At 45.4% G+C, this 16,216-nt stretch overlaps 1 protein-coding gene across 2 annotated transcripts in view; it reads right to left on the reverse strand.

Moving 5' to 3' along the window:
- Positions 1-15,237, reverse strand: part of BMP1 (bone morphogenetic protein 1) — a 158,725-nt gene extending 143,488 nt beyond the window's left edge. The window contains exon 1 of one of the 2 annotated variants that reach the window (XM_053367747.1): positions 15,049-15,236. In XM_053367747.1, the coding sequence (XP_053223722.1) occupies positions 15,049-15,193 (145 nt within the window). In that variant the 5' untranslated portion in view covers positions 15,194-15,236. Of the gene's footprint in view, positions 1-15,048 lie in introns of both variants that reach the window. The other variant, XM_053367748.1, reaches the window with a different exon arrangement.
- Positions 15,238-16,216: the final 979 nt, after the last annotated feature.

Below are 16,216 nucleotides of genomic sequence, written 5' to 3' on the forward strand. Positions count from 1 at the left end.
AGCACTTAGTAAAGCTTTTCATATTCAAAGCTCTCTACAAATACTGACTAAGCCTTCTTCTCAGCAGACATAAGATAAGAGCAAGGCACCACCATTCCCAGAGTCAGCTCCAATGATATGCTGGGACCTGTCAGAAAACATGCTCATGAGAGTATTCTACTTGTGAGCAGCGTAACAAGACACCACAAATGTGTGAAACTTGCTTTCAATTATTCCCGCCCCCCTGCAGAAGGGGACCTGTGAACTCAGAGGACTTTGTGGCTTTCACAAAGGTCTAGTTACAGACCACAGCATCCTCAGGCAGGTGCTGCAGTCATAGGATGGCCCATGGGTGATGCATGCCCCAGAGCCCTTGCTCTGAAAGGCTGGGTCCAGAAATTGCTGGATTTCTCACAATGCCCCTGACATAGCACCACACAAGGGCATTATAGGAAATTAAAATGGCTGCTCACTGCACTTGGGGGCCACAAATGGTGGACCCCACCAAAGGCTCTTTGGCAAAGGCCTCTTCAAACCTAAAGATAACCCTACTCCCATGTTACACATCTCATGTGAGCATTTCAGGACAAGACAGTCCCAAATATAAAATTGGATCTGCCTGTGATCTCAAACATGGAGGAGAAAACATGGCTGCTTTGCCACTTAGAAAGTCTGCAGCAGAACTAGCCTGATGTTCTCATTATATAGTGGGCATTGCCCCTTCTTGGAGACAGACACAAATCCAATGGACTGAAGGAAAGAACATACAGAATCCATTGGAGATTAGAAAGTGCTTCCAGAGATATTTTAAACAACTATATACACAAGGGCCACAGAAAGAGACTGACATAGACCAGTTTTTAAAAACAAATGGATTACAAAAAAACTCTCAAGAAAACAAGATAATGCTGAACCACAAAATTACAGAACAGGAGGTAGAAGGTGCCATTCAGAATATGCAGTTGGGTAAATCTCCAGGGCCGGATGGCTTAACCTCAAAATACTATAGATCTTTGAAAGATTGGTTAATTCAGCCACTAAAGGAGGTTTGTAATGGAATTTTGGAGGGGGAAAAGGCGCCAGAGTCGTGGAAGGAAGCTTACATTACACTTATACCGAAAACTGAGTCTGAAAAGACACAACTTAAGAACTACCGCCCCATATCCCTACTCAATGTGGATTACAAAATTTTTGCCGATATTTTGGCTAATAGATTAAAAAAGGTACTAGTTGAAGAGATACATAAGGACCAAGCTGGCTTTCTCCCAGGTAGACACTTGTCTGACAACACGAGGAATATAATTAACATTTTGGAGAAGTTGCAAGTGAACATTAATACCAAAGCAGTTTTAATTTTTATAACAAAAATTTTTTTTCTTCCAGTAGCACCTTAAAGACCAACTAAGTTAGTTCTTGGTATGAGCTTTCGTGTGCATGCACACTTCTTCAGATTCTTAATTTTTATAGATGCGGAAAAAGCCTTTGACAATATTTCTTGGAATTTTATGAAGAAAAATCTTCAGGGAATGGGGGTGGGTCAAGGGTTTGAAAATGGTATAAGTGCAATTTACTCAGAACAAAAGGCTACGTTAATAGTCAATAATGCGATGACAGAGGAATTTAAGATAGAGAAAGGGACACGACAAGGCTGCCCAATTTCCCCATTGCTTTTTATTTTGGTCCTGGAGGTTCTCCTAAATATGATCAGAAGGGACCGTCTGATTAAAGGTACTCAGGTCGGAGCCAAACAATACAAATTGAAAGCTTTTGCAGATGACCTAGTTTTGACGTTACAGGAGCCAGAATCTAGTACGAAAAGAGTATTAGAATTGATTCAAGAATTTGGTCATGTGGCAGGATTTAAGTTGAATAAGCTAAAAACCAAAGTTTTAGAGAAAAATTTTACACCAATTGAGAAGGAGAGGTTTCAGAAGGAGACAGGTTTAACATTAGTTAAGAAAGTAAAATACTTGGGGGTTAATATGACTGCTAAGAATTTAAATTTATTTAAAGATAATTATGAGAAATGTTGGACAGAAGTGAAAAAAGATTTGGAAATATGGTCAAATTTGAAGCTTTCCTTGTTGGGTCGAATTGCAGCTATAAAGATGAATGTATTGCCAAAAATGTTATTTCTGTTTCAGTCATTGCAAATTCTGGACAAGATGGACTGTTTCAAGAAGTGGCAGAAAGATATTTCTAGATTTGTCTGGCAGGGCAAGAAGCCCAGAATAAAATTTAAAATACTAACTGACGCAAAGGAAAGAGGTGGATTTGCCCTGCCAGACTTTAAACTTTACTATGAATCAGCAGCATTCTGCTGATTGAAAGACTGGCTGCTTCTTGAGAACACAGACATTTTGGATCTAGAAGGTTTCAACAATGTTTTTGGGTGGCATGCATATTTGTGGTACGACAAGGTTAAAGCACATAAAGCATTTAAAAACCATATTGTCAGGAAAGCATTGTTTAATGTCTGGTTAAGATACAAAGACTTATCGGAAAATAAAACCCCAAGGTGGTTGTCACCAATGGAAGCCAAGGCTCAGAAAAAGCTCAATATGGAGGCCAAATGGCCGAAATATTGGGAAATATTGGAACAAGATGGAGACAAATTGAAATTGCAGAGTTTTGAGAAATTAAAAGATAAAGTGCGAGATTGGCTGCATTATTACCAAATAAGAGAGGCCTATAACTTGGATAAAAAAATTGGCTTCCAGGTGGAAAAATCAAAATTGGAAACAGAACTGTTAGATCCCAAAACTAAGATACTTTCAAGAATGTATAACTTGCTGTTAAAATGGAATACGCAGGATGAAACGGTTAAATCTGCTATGATTAAATGGGCACAAGACATTGGTCATAACATTATGTTTGCTGACTGGGAACAGTTGTGGACCACCGGTATGAAATTTACGGCATGTAATGCCTTGAGAGAGAATATTATGAAAATGATATATAGGTGGTACATGACACCAGTCAAGCTTGCAAAAATATATCATCTGCCCGATAACAAATGTTGGAAATGTAAAGAGAATGAAGGTACATTCTTTCACCTTTGGTGGACGTGCCCAAAGATTAAGGCTTTCTGGGAGATGATCTATAATGAAATGAAAAAGGTATTTAAATATACCTTTCTGAAGAAGCCAGAGGCCTTTCTCCTGGGCATAGTCGGCCAATTGGTGCCAAAGAAGGATAGAACGTTCTTTATGTATGCAACAACAGCAGCAAGAATACTTATCGCAAAGTATTGGAAGACACAAGATCTACCCACCCTGGAAGAGTGGCAGATGAAAGTGATGGACTTTATGGAATTGGCGGAAATGACTGGCAGAATCCGAGACCTGGGAGAAGAGTTGGTGGAAGAAGATTGGAAGAAATTTAAAGATTATTTGCAGAAACATTGTAAAATTAATGAATGTTAAAATGATGTTGGATTGGAAATAAGTGGTATTAGCAACAAAGTTAATAAGAATATGCAAAAATGAATTGATAATGGATGAAAATACAGAGTTATAAAATGTTAAGATATAGAGTTAAGATAAATGAAAGAGGGTAAGGATTTGCTGATTTGATTATTTAAATGGGAATACAAGAAGGGGAGGTGTGAGGAGGTCAAAGAAACAAGCAAATAAGTTTTAAGTTATGAAAAATGGAATTGTTTTTAATTATTCTTATTTTTTCCTGTGCTTTTATATGTTGTATCTTTTCTTTTTCTTTTTTCTTTTATTATGTGTTCTTGTATTTATGTTTTTGTAAAACTTCAATAAATATCTCTTAAAAAAAAATCCAATGGACTGATGTCCGTTTTTCTAAAGCACAAACTACAAATAGTTTGCCAAGGGAGGTGCAGCTGTGTCCTGACTTCAGCCAGTGCACATCGGCTTGGGCCAGGGGGTGGATGGAGTACTTCACAGTGGGTCTGCCATCATGATGCAAGTACTCAGGCTGAATTAGTGCCCACTATTTGCCAGAGCTTAGCAATCCTTTTTTAGCCCTTGAAAGGATGTGGTACACTTGAGTTGGTTGCCTCAGGTACAGCTGTGCTCTCATGCCATTCCCATTCATCTCTGATGAGGCTTGATGGGGCTCTTGCCAGATGTAAAACAGTTGAAGGGGGTTTGTCCCAGATCCCTTTTTAACTTCCATCTCCCAAATATCCTGACATAGTCCTGGAGGGCAATGTCTGGTGACATCTTTAAAAAAACTAGGGTGGAAGGAGAATGCCACATCCAGCGGCCAGGACATCATTTCATTTATTTATTCCCTGCATTTTATCAATTAAATTTTTAACCTGACCTTCATCCAAGGAGCCCAGGGTGATGTATGTACTTTCCCCACCCATTTTATCCTTCTAACCCTAGGAGGTAGGTCAGGCTCAGAGGGAATGACTCTGGCCAAGAATACCCAGGGAACCTAATGGCTGGGTGGGAATCTAACTGCTATATCCTAAGAAGTTGAGCTATGGCCCATCTTGTTCAGTGCTCTCAACTCCAGCAGGCAGATGTTCTCTGGGGTTCAGACAGGGAGCATTCCCAGCCCCACCTGGAGATGCAGGGGAATGAACATGAGTTCTTCTGTTTGCAAGGCAGTTGTTCTCTCCCTCCATCACACTTACACTTCACACTCCCTCAATAATAGCTGAAAAAGAATGAGGCACATTGATTTAAGGCATTCACGGGGCAGGGGTGTGCTGCTTACATGAAGCTGTTTTTTATTGTAAGCTGCTTTGGATGGTCATTTGCTCAGAAAAGCATCCTAAAATATTTTAAATGAATGAAATAAGTTTCACATTTTGAAATGGATCTATTTATGCATATAACTGGGTCATATAACTATTACAATGGTTTGCAACTAAATAAAGCTTTTATGCAGCGCTAAACTGAACTGAACAGTGCTAAACCTCCTGGGATCATCCTCGGAGGCCCTTCTTCATGTGCCTCCTCAGTGAGAGGTCAGGAGGGCGGCAACACGAGAACAGGCCTTTTCTGCAGTGACTCCTGGTCTATGAAAAGCTCTGGCCAGGGCATCTTAGGTGCCAGGCAAAAACTTCTCCCAGGCCTTTGGCTAATTAAACAATCTACGGCCCTTTAAACGGGGTGTATTTTTATGTTTTTATATTATGTGATCCTCAAAAGAAGGGTTGTATAGAACTTTAATTAATAACAACAACAGCACAGGAATATTATCTAAAATCTCTGGTCATGCAGGCCACACGCACCTTCAGAAATTTAGTTGCTTAGAGACAGATTTGCATTTGACCTAAACATATGTAAGAATGCTAAGCAAGATTTCTTGCTTGAAGGCCGAGACTGTGGAATTCGATACACACTTATTTGGAAGAAAGTCCTGCTGAACAAAGTGGGCCTTATAGCCTGATCCTCCTGCATGTTTACTCAGAAGAAGTGGCCAAAACTTGCCAGAATAAAGGACTGGAAGTTCACTGGGAAAGGATTAGCATGTTTCAGATGATCGTTTGAGGCTTTAGGAGTCCTGTAGGGGTCAAGCTAAGCATTCTCTCATTTTTCCCTCCTGTCATGTGAAAGCATCCAGGTAAAGATCCTAAAAATTAGTTCCTCATTTTGTCCAAACCAGGGAACTCTGACTTAATGTTGGTTAACAAATAAAGTAAATGTGTCAGGAAGGTGGAAAGTCAACTTCTATGCTTTTGATTAGTAGTGACATGTATATTGATAATTTGAGAAGCAAATAGCAGGACTAAGATTAGACAACATAAATAGGAGCACAAGATTATCCATACTGGTTTGGTGGATGATCCTGGTGAGATACAGGAGGCAGCTCCAGGATCCTAGCACTTCTTATGATTTGTTAGGCCCTAGATCTGCTAAGACAAAAGGTCAATAAACACACATTTTGTGGCATCATTTGCACTACTTAATCCCCTCAATGATTTTTTACACAGAATTTATTCATTGTATTTGGCTTTGAATACATTCGTTTTAAGAGATTATGGCCACTATTCACAGGATTATGTATGTTTAATCCAATGAGATCAATGGTTTTAAGAATGCTTAACTCTGTGATGGAGCCTATATATGTAGGCTTTAATATGTTCGTATATATTAAATTCCATTTAAAACTGGGCTACTGCTAACGCATTGTCATGCCATCTACAGATGGGGCTTGTCCACCTGGGAAGGAAGCCCATTGAGGAGAAGGGAACTCTGATCCTAAACCTCTGCTGCCTTGCAGCTATACTTATTCCTGAGAAATGCTTTAGGAAAACCATTTCCTGCTGCCCTGTGGAAGATCTTCGGGGGAAGAAAAGGCTGAGGAGGAATCCCTACACAAATCCGGAGTGGAATCCCTAAGCGGATTGGATGGCACCTTGTACACCCCCTTCTAGCAACTCCTGCAGCCAAGCTGGTGCCAAACATCTTGCTCTGCCTTCCTCTGGACCCCATCAGTGAGGCCAAGAGGAAGGTCTTGCTGTCTGGGCAGCCCAGGACCTCCACACAAACAGCCCAGGCTTGCACCTAGAGGAGGTCACTTCACATTGCTGCTAAAGCATCTGTTTGACTTGGCCCCCAGAGGCACACTCCATTGTCTCTCAAGGCAGATAGATGCCACCTCACCCTGAATAAATGTGTTCTAGTGACCTTTGCAAACCTAAACAATCGGGCCAGGATACCTAAACAACTGCTCGTTCCAATATGAACCTGCCTGGGTGCCAAGACCCTTCTCCAAGATCCCAAGAGCCAGTATGGTATAATGATCAGATCAAGAGACCCATGTAAGAACTTGGTCATCTAGTGTGGCAGCAGCTGCACTTTGGAACTGCTTCCCTGTGGAGATCAAGCAGGGGCCTTCACTGTACTCTTCTCAGCACCTGCTTTCTTGATTTCTCTATTTTATCTTTTGTAAACTGCTTTGAGGTTTGTTTGTTGTTGTTGTTTTACAATCAAGCAATGTATCAATTTTATCAAAGAAATAAATCAGATAACCCCTTAGCCACAGCATTTGTGGGTGACCTTGGGCCAACCATTCAGTCTAAATTGGTACCTCACAGAGTTGCTGTGAGGATAAAATATGACCATGTACCTTACACTGAGTTTGGGGGGAGAGGAAAAATACAAATGCAAGAAATACGTAAATAAAATCTCCCCGTTGTCAGAAGTGACAGGAGTGACAACCAGAGACAAGATCTGTATGGCAACTCTTAGGACTGAACCATGGGCTCCTCACTATTCAAATAATGGAGGCAGATATTCCCAGGTATTCCCCCCTGATGCTGCTGCTTTGTCTCTGTCCACTAGAACAGCTGAGATGATGACATCACTGCAAGGTCAGCCCCGCCCCCACCACCCACTTTTCATGTGTGAATGATCTGACACGCCACATTGCCAGATAGTTCACTATCTCCTGGCTGGCTTTGTATGTTAAAGGGATTCCAGGAGAGAGCGCAACACACCTGCTCCTTGCTTTCGCTGTGCTCCAGCTTGGATGGGGCGGGGGGCGGGGCTGGCAAAGGAACAGATGGCCCTGCCTCTCCGCAGGAGCCGGGCCAGATGGCCCTTCCTGCTGCATGGTTCTAGAAAATGAATTGTACTCTGGAGATATCTACATTGTACTCTGGCAAGAGGATTTGTCGGGGTTAGTGACGCCTCTGCACACAGAGTGGTGCACAAGGAAATCTCGTGTGCATGCACACACACTGAACCACACTTGCTTTGCCATGCGTTCTTGTAATAGAGGCGTACAGAATTATGCACAGTATGGATACAGTGGATAGGCTCCCTCTCCTAGAACGCCTGACTTTGGCTTCATCTACAATGCAGAAGGGTGGGAGATTCTGAACTTACAAGTGCAAGCGCTTCACGCAGCACCTAGTTAAAACTGCAAAATGTGCCAGCACAAGGCTTGGGTGGCTTTCAACAGGATTACACAACTCCTGAAGGAGAAGGCTATCAATGGCTACTAGTCACGAAAGCTGTGTGTCCCACCTCAAGGACTAGAGCCACCTGCCTCCGAATATAAGGAGCTGGGGAGCCACAGCCCAGGTCTGGCCTGTGGAGTTTCTGTGGGCATGTCACTAGCTGCTGACGAAACAGTGTTGGACCGATTGCTCACTGATATGTTTCAGCAGAGCTTTTCTTATGTTACCTGGTTTAGAGAGTGGGGCTACTGTGTCCAGGAACCAGGGATTTCGTTCCACACTTGGTCTGCCTAGCCATGACTGCTGCAAAGGGGAACACGGTTCATTACTGTTGCAGTGGAGACCTGTCCAAACCAGGCCCAGCAGAGAGCGGCCGAGAGTGGGGTGAGATAATGATGGGGGGGTAGGTGAAGGTGGAATGAAGATACCCAGGGGAAGACTTTTTCTTGGTCAGATTTGCAAGAAAGACCCAGAAATCTTTAAAGGGACCACAGTGTTAATCTGCCGAGTCTCCTGAGTACAGGGAAGCTGCCATGGGCACCATGGCTCCTTCACTGCCCAGGGCGAGGTGACTGGTGTGCCCCACTGACCATCTTACAACTTCCTAGTTCAAGATTTACTGTTGATTGACCTCTTACCACCAACAGTAACTTAGGGGGAGTTAATGCATGCTCAGCCCCATCCTTCTCACTTTCTGCTTGGCAATAAAGTAGGGAAGACTTATAACTAATTTCTTGTGCATGGAGTATGAATGCTCCAAGGAAAATTCTATTCTCCCCTTCCAGAGCTAACAGTGTCCTTGATGGCAGAACTGGACCGCCTCACAACAATCTTGCTTAGCTCTGATGTTGGCTGATTGGATAGGAAAGGGAGTTTGTGACGGGGACAGGTGCTGGGAGGGAGAAAGCATTGTGGGACAAAACAAAGCATAGTTAGTGGACTGGGGTGTGTGTGTAACATTTGCAAGGGTTTCTCTTGTTCCTATTATAACACAACTGTGGGCAGCCTGAAGAAGCTCCAACAACCTCATTCCTTGGCCATAAAAGAAAGCCTAGAGACTAGGGAGGTCAGTGGGTTCCAGGTACTCTCTCTTTATGGTGAGATCTTGGGGGTGGTTAGTGAGTTTGTTTGGGCCCTCAGTAAGAGGGTGCCTGGGTGGTGTCCTGGGTGAGAAGCAGGAGACTGACAGGTGTTGAATAGGGAGGTGTATCAGGAGGATGAATTGATATCAGTATATATTTATGAGTAATTTGTATTAATTGTTTCCTTATGTATTTTTGTAACATAGATCGTTGTTTTAGTTGTTTGTACACAGCTTAGAGATTTTTTATATATACTGAGTGGTATAGAAATGGCCTAAATAAATGGCAATGATGTGGCGCTGGGTATGGGGGCGTCTTCATAAAATGCAGTGTCTGAATGACTTTAGGCCTAGGAGAATGGCTAGAGGCAGGTTGTGCCATGTTATATGAAGACCCCAAGTGCCGGATACAGTCTTACAGAGGAGGAACAGTGGAAGCACGAGGCCTGTAGAAAGAATAGGATGTGCATGATAAGAATTAAGTATATTATTTACTGCATATGCCCTATGCTTGGCCCTTCCAACTGTACAGGACTTTGAACTTGCCGAGGAGGCTTATCTGCCACTGGTGCTTCTGTGACTTGCTTTAAAAAGTCATGTCAGTACCCTTTATTAGGTTCATCACACACTTTACAACAAAGAGTATATCCTTTCAGCGTGGAATAAGTGTCACATCTTTACTCACAAAGCACTAGGATTGTTTGGAATAGCTGTCACTCACACAAACATGCACTCAAGGATGAGGAAAATAACCCACCACCTTGACTATCTCAGGAAGAGTGGCTAAAGGATGATGAGAAGTACCGAACCAAAGAAAGTCATTTTCTGTCTATCCTTATAAGACTCGGGCGGCTGGGCTGAGGGGTGAATGCAATACTTTTATTTAAACACAAGTGGTGCACTAACACACACACACACACACACACACACACACACATTAAGGAGAACATCCTAAAACTTTAGGCAAATGGGAGCTTCATGATGCTTTGATATAATATGGGGTGGTTTTTAAAAATACCTCGGATAGATGCTTTCTTAACCTTTTTATTCTGGTAGAGAAGGAACCTAAAATGTAATTTTGCATTTAGATGTTAGAAAGTCTAGTAGTTTGTTGTTGTTGTTGTTAGCTCTGTTGTGTGGATCTAGGCATGTAGTTGGCCTACATGTAGACACTGCCTTTAAACCCTTCAGGATATCTAATTGACATTACTTGATTAACCATCAATATCTATTGATGATGTAAACACTTTTCCATAAGACTATTTGATATTTCATTGGATTCTACCTGATGGCAATGATACTATATTATTATTATTTATTATTCTTTGTAAATTGGCATTGACATGTGTCTCAGAGAGATTTACAAATATGTATTGAAAACAGTTAAAAATAGGCTTTAAAACAATACAAAAAGAATGCCTAAAGCAGATACCTTTTCTAGTCAAATTGCGTGGGATCAATTCCAATCTGTTACCTCCGAGGATGTGGACATGCTGCTTGGACGAGTGAAACCAACCACCTGTCTCCTTGATCCTTGCCCATCCTGGCTTATAAAAGCGAGCCGGGAAGGGCTGGGCGATGGGCTTCGTGGAGTGGTGAATGCTTCCCTCCGTGAGGGAGCCTTCCCAGACCTGCTGAAAGAGGCGGTTATTAAACCGCTTCTTAAAAAACCATCTTTAGATGCGGCCACGATGGCCAACTATCACCCAGTCTCAAATCTTCCATTCTTGGGCAAGGTGATTGAGGGAGTGGTTGCTGAACAACTCCAGGCACGCCTGGAAGAAGCGGACCATTTGGATCCCTTCCAGTTGGGATTCAGGCCTCATCACAGGACTGAAACTGCCTTGGTCGCACTGGTTGATGATCTCCGGCGGGCTAGGGACAAAGGTGAGAGCTGTTTCCTAGTTCTGCTGGATTTCTCAGCGGCGTTTGATACCATCGACCATAACATCCTTCTGGACCGTCTTGAGGGGCTGGGAGCTGGGGGCACTGTCATACAGTGGTTCCGCTCCTTCCTCCTGGGCCATATTCAGAAAGTGGTGGGGGGGGATGAGTGTTCAGACCCCTGGGCTCTCACTTGTGGGGTGCCTCAGGGTTCTGTCCTCTCCCCCATGCTTTTCAACATCTAAATGCAGCCGCTGGGAGAGATCATCAGGGGGTTTGGGCTGGGTGTTCATCAGTATGCGGATGATACCCAGTTCTACCTCTCTTTCAAATCAGAACCAGTGAAGGCGGTGAAGGTCCTGTGTGAGTGCCTGGAGGCGGTTGGAGGTTGGATGGCAGCTAACAGATTGAGGTTGAATCCTGACAAGACAGAAGTACTGTTTTTGGGGGACAGGAGACGGGCAGGTGTGGAGGATTCCCTGGTCCTGAATGGGGTAACTGTGAACCTGAAGGACCAGGTGTGCAGCCTGGGAGTCATTTTGGACTCACAGCTGTCCATGGAGGCACAGGTCAAATCCGTGTCCAGGGCAGCTGTGTACCAGCTCCATCTGGTACGCAGGCTGAGACCCTCTCTGCCCGCAGACTGTCTCGCCAGAGTGGTGCATGCTCTGGTTATCTCCCATTTGGACTACTGCAATGCGCTCTACGTGGGGCTACCTTTGAAGGTGACCTGGAAACTACAACTAATCCAGAACGCAGCAGCCAGACTGTGACTGGGAGCAGCCGCCGAGACCATATAACACCGGTCTTGAAAGACCTACATTGGCTCCCAGTACGTTTCCGAGCACAATTCAAAGTATTGGTGCTGACCTTTAAAGCCCTAAACGGCCTCGGTCCAGTATACCTGAAGGAGCGTCTCCACCCCCATCATTCTACCTGGACACTGAGGTCCAGCTCCGAGGGCCTTCTGGCGGTTCCCTCACTGCGAGAAGCCAAGTTACAGGGAACCAGGCAGAGGGCCTTCTCGGTAGTGGCGCCCTCCCTGTGGAACGCCCTCCTACCAGATGTCAAAGAGAACAACAACTACCAGACTTTTAGAAGACATCTGAAGGCAGCCCTGTTTAGGGAAGCTTTTAATGCTTGATGTATCACAGTATTTTAATATTCTTTTGGAAGCCGCCCAGAGTGGCTGGGGAAGCCCAGCCAGATGGGCGGGGTATAAATAATAAATTATTATTATTATTATTATTATTATTATTATTATTATTCAGTTGGAAAAGCTTGTCAAAACAGAAAAGTCTTCACTTGTTTCCAGGAAATAAAATAGTTCCACAAACAGGGGCTGCCACATTGAAAGCCCTGCTCTGAGTTACTGTGGAGCAGACTTTTGCTATGTGGGCGCTCTAAGGAGAAACTCTCCTTCCTGCAGAACACTTACTAAATGCTATTAAATGATAAATCCATAGAGATGGGGGTCTGATTTTAAATCAGCTTGGCAGTACACTTGCCCTTTAACAACAAACAAACTACCCTTACTTTCTGACTTTTGCTTACATTGGAAGTTGGAACCCTGTCCTGCAGCCAGGGTCACCCAGGAAAGTGCCACGTAACAGGTTATACAACTCAAATCATAACTCAGACCCTTAAAATAAGTGGAAGGGCATCAAATGAATGGGATCTGATTTTATTTAGCTTCTGGCTACTCGGAAACAAGTCCTGCCATACCTTCCAAGGTATCAACTACAAGGACTGAAAATGCAGTAGTGTGGGGAGGGAACCTTCTAGCACTAGCCTGGGCCACATAAAAACCGCTTCAGCTTTTAGACTGCAGTTCTACTTATTAGGAAGCAAGAATTAAGCAAGCAAGCAAGCAAGCCATATAAAACACAGGAGAACCTCCAAGAATACATGCTAGGACTGCATAGCAAAAGCAGCAGGCAGGCAGGGTGATGGCTACCACTCCAAACCAACACACGGATTTAGTTCTTTTCTCTCCCTCCAAGAGCCGAATTATAATTAATGTTATTACTAATCACATCTCTTTGGAAATTAAGTTCCACCGACTTCAGTGTACCTCACCTCTAAGTCAGAGGCTGGAGAAACAAGGATAGCAGCATATGGGCCAAAAAATGAAGCTACCTAAGCCAGTATTTGAGGCTTTGGGGCATGCTGTTTTAATCACCATTTATTATTTATTAATTTTATTAATTATTAGTTAATTTTAATGGCCATTATACTCTACCCTTGCTTCATTTTGTTTTAAAATAATTATTACCTGCTCCACGTCCATGAGACGTCACCCTTCTGTGCCCAGTGAAAAAATTTAAAAATTAAAACATCAACAGCCTATTATTAATATATGAATGTTTAAGACTCTGCAGGTTGCTTTTATATTTTTACTTTATAAATGTTTATACTATAAACTGCAACTCATGTATTAAGATAATAATGGAATTCGCCAACCTACACTCTCACTAGTCCCAACTTTGGAAAGGTAAGTGACAGAGCAGAAGGCCATGCAGACTGTAACAGAAACTAAAATAAAGAGTAATGAATAAGCACATGCAGGTTCCTCTTGCCTCACAGGGGGACAGTGTGCTTTTGTTGGGCAAATGGGAGAATTGCTGCCTCCTCTTCACAGAAAAGAAGGCCAAAGGAAGGTATTAGCAACAGCTAGCAAAAGCATATGGGTGGATGCTCTCAAAATAGTCAGAGCAGAAGAACGGTTGATTGCAGAGGGGTAGATTCCACATTAATCACTCTATTTCACTCTAGAGTGACCTTGAGACAATGACCCCAGATGCATTTACAAACACCTAAAAACCTCAAAGAAAAGAAAACTTTATACTTCAGTTGTTGTATCATGGATCACACAGCCTCATTGTCTTTCACACTTTTATTTCTCCACTTCTTTGTTTGAATGAAAAAGTGTGTGTTGTGGGGGGAGAGGGAGAGAGGAAGAATAAAAAAACAAAAGCCCTTGAGCCGTTTCTTGCTTCTGCTGCCCTGGGATCTGGCACTGTCACAAGTCATTGAGCATTCTGCCACTGATTGTATTGGTAGAAGGATTAAAACGCTGTTCAGCAGAGCACAGGTTCAACAGAAACACACCAACCCTTTATTCACAGACAAGGCCAGGGGACTCTAAGCTGCCAGCTCAGAAAGTTTGCTCCCTCCCTGCTCTACACACAGGCAGGATGGCTGGTCCCATAATGGACCGCAGGGCTGACAAGGGCTGGTGTAGGATGTGCAGTCCTCACAAGCAGGTTTATGTGGGGGTGTAGAGGGGGTTAGGTCTCTCAGTACACCGTGGGAAAGAAAAGAGGGATGTGCCATCTGGGTGTTCTGCAACACACACACACACACACACACACACACACACACACGTTAATTATTTTAATGTAGCATGACTCCTAGGGATGAGCAATTAAGGATGGGTGATCTGTAAAATATTTCTGGGCCCAACATATTTGCCTCTTTTGACAGCTACCACCCAGCAAGTGTCTGCAGCTGCTCCAGACAGACAAACTGTTTGAGAGGAGGAAAGGGCAATGATGGGGTCTAGTTCAAGCCCACAGCCCTTCACCTCTGAGCTCCTGCCAGCCTCCCCCCCCCCAGCGCAGCTTCTGTTTACTTTCCTTCAAGCAAGCAGCCCCCCCCCCCACGCTTGGCAGACACATACCCAAACACATCAGGCCTCCTGCCGCTGCCTCACACAAAGAGCCACAAACAGATACAATCGTTTTTATGGGACACGGAGGAAGAAGAAAAACAACAATAGAGGGCAGATGGAAAAGAGTTTAATTCCCTGAAATGGGGCGGGGGGGGGGGGGAGAGAGAAGCTGTCCTATGAGTCCTTACTCTTGAGTTTATATATCAAAGACTCTTTTCTTTCTCAGGCTAAACTTTAAAAGTCCAGGAGTTATTTTACAGCCCAGAAGAGAGAAAGGGATGGAGGGGGAAGGAGAGAGGGAGAGAGAGCAAAAACTTTCCTTTTTTCTTTTGTCTGCAAGCTCCGCTGCCAACTAGGCACTGCCTCTGACCCAGGTTCAAGAAGCCCCTCTGCCCGTTTCAGAGCCTCCAAGCAGCGTCCAGGCACACAAAAGACCCCCGCTGCCCCTCGCCCCCCCGGCCCCCTCCCGAGAGCGGAAAGGCGCGCATTCGGGGAAGGAGATGGTCGCGGCGGGACCCCCCCCCCAAGCCTCACCAGCTTTGCAAGGGTCCTTGTAGTCGATGGGCTCCGCGTCCTGCTCCGCGTCTTCCTCCAGGACGTCGCCGTAATCCGCGAAATCCATCGCCTGTCCCAGGACCAGGACGGAGAGGAGCAGCAGCCCCCGCCTGGATGCCGGCATGCTGGCTGGCAGGTCCCGGGCAATGCTCGGCGGCGGAGCGGGAGAGGGACCGAGAGGGAGGAGCCCCCCCGCGCCTTTCTTTCTTTTAGGGAAATGAGATCTGGCGGAGGCGGGTTCAAGCGCGGAGCTCAGCCCCCTCCCGGCTGGAGGGCTCGAGCGCAGCCCAGCCGCCCCGGGAGCCGCGCCAGCCCCAGAGCGGGGCGCCGGGACCCGCCTCCGGCCCTCGGGAAGGGAGGCATTTTAGGACAGAGCCCAGAAAAAGGCGAGCGGGAGGAGAAGCCCCGGGAGGCGGGGGGGGGGGCGCCGAGAAGGAAGCCGAGGGCCCGGGCCAAAGGACGCGGGAGATGCCGGAGGGGCCGCCGGAAGGGGCCCCTCCGAGCAAGAGGGCGGCCTCGGCCCGCCTGGAGCCTCTTCGGGCCTCCTTCCCTCCTCGGTCCCTCTGAGGGGGGAAAGAGGAGGGGGCGAGACGAGCCCCGGCCTCCTGTCACGTCGGAACACTTCGGAACTGGACTACACGCGCTTAGATACGGAAAGCAAGACAAGGCGGCTGAATGGCGGCGCTTGGCCGCAGAAAGGGCTCCCGCTCCCGCGGAAATGCCCCCTTGAACTGCCCGTCTCCCGGCGCCGAGTGAGCCTTGGCCGGCCTCCGGCTTCGGGGCTCCCTTCTCCCGGTTCCCAGCCTGACCTTGCAGAAGAGGACCAGGTCTTCCCGCCCCCCAAACCCGCCGAGGCCCGACACCTGCTGCGCCCCTCAGCTCTTGCTTGGGGAGGCAAAGCCTTCTGGACACGTTCTTGCCAATTTCAGGCCAATTCTGAAATGCCTCGTTGAGAGAACTCCTCCTGCTTCCCTTCCACCCGACGAGCTGAGCCCGGGCTGACTTTCCTGCTGAGAAGGGATGTGTAAAGCCTGGGAAGTTCGGAGAAAAGGTGCTCTTACCTGCTTTGGAAAGGCAAGGTCGAAATCCAGGCACCAGCAGAGTCCGAGTCATGTCTGTGCAGAGGAACTTGGATGTCAGACCAAAC

The sequence above is a fragment of the Podarcis raffonei genome, chromosome 15 (assembly GCF_027172205.1).
Source record: "Podarcis raffonei isolate rPodRaf1 chromosome 15, rPodRaf1.pri, whole genome shotgun sequence".
In the NCBI taxonomy this organism is placed as follows: domain Eukaryota; kingdom Metazoa; phylum Chordata; class Lepidosauria; order Squamata; family Lacertidae; genus Podarcis; species Podarcis raffonei.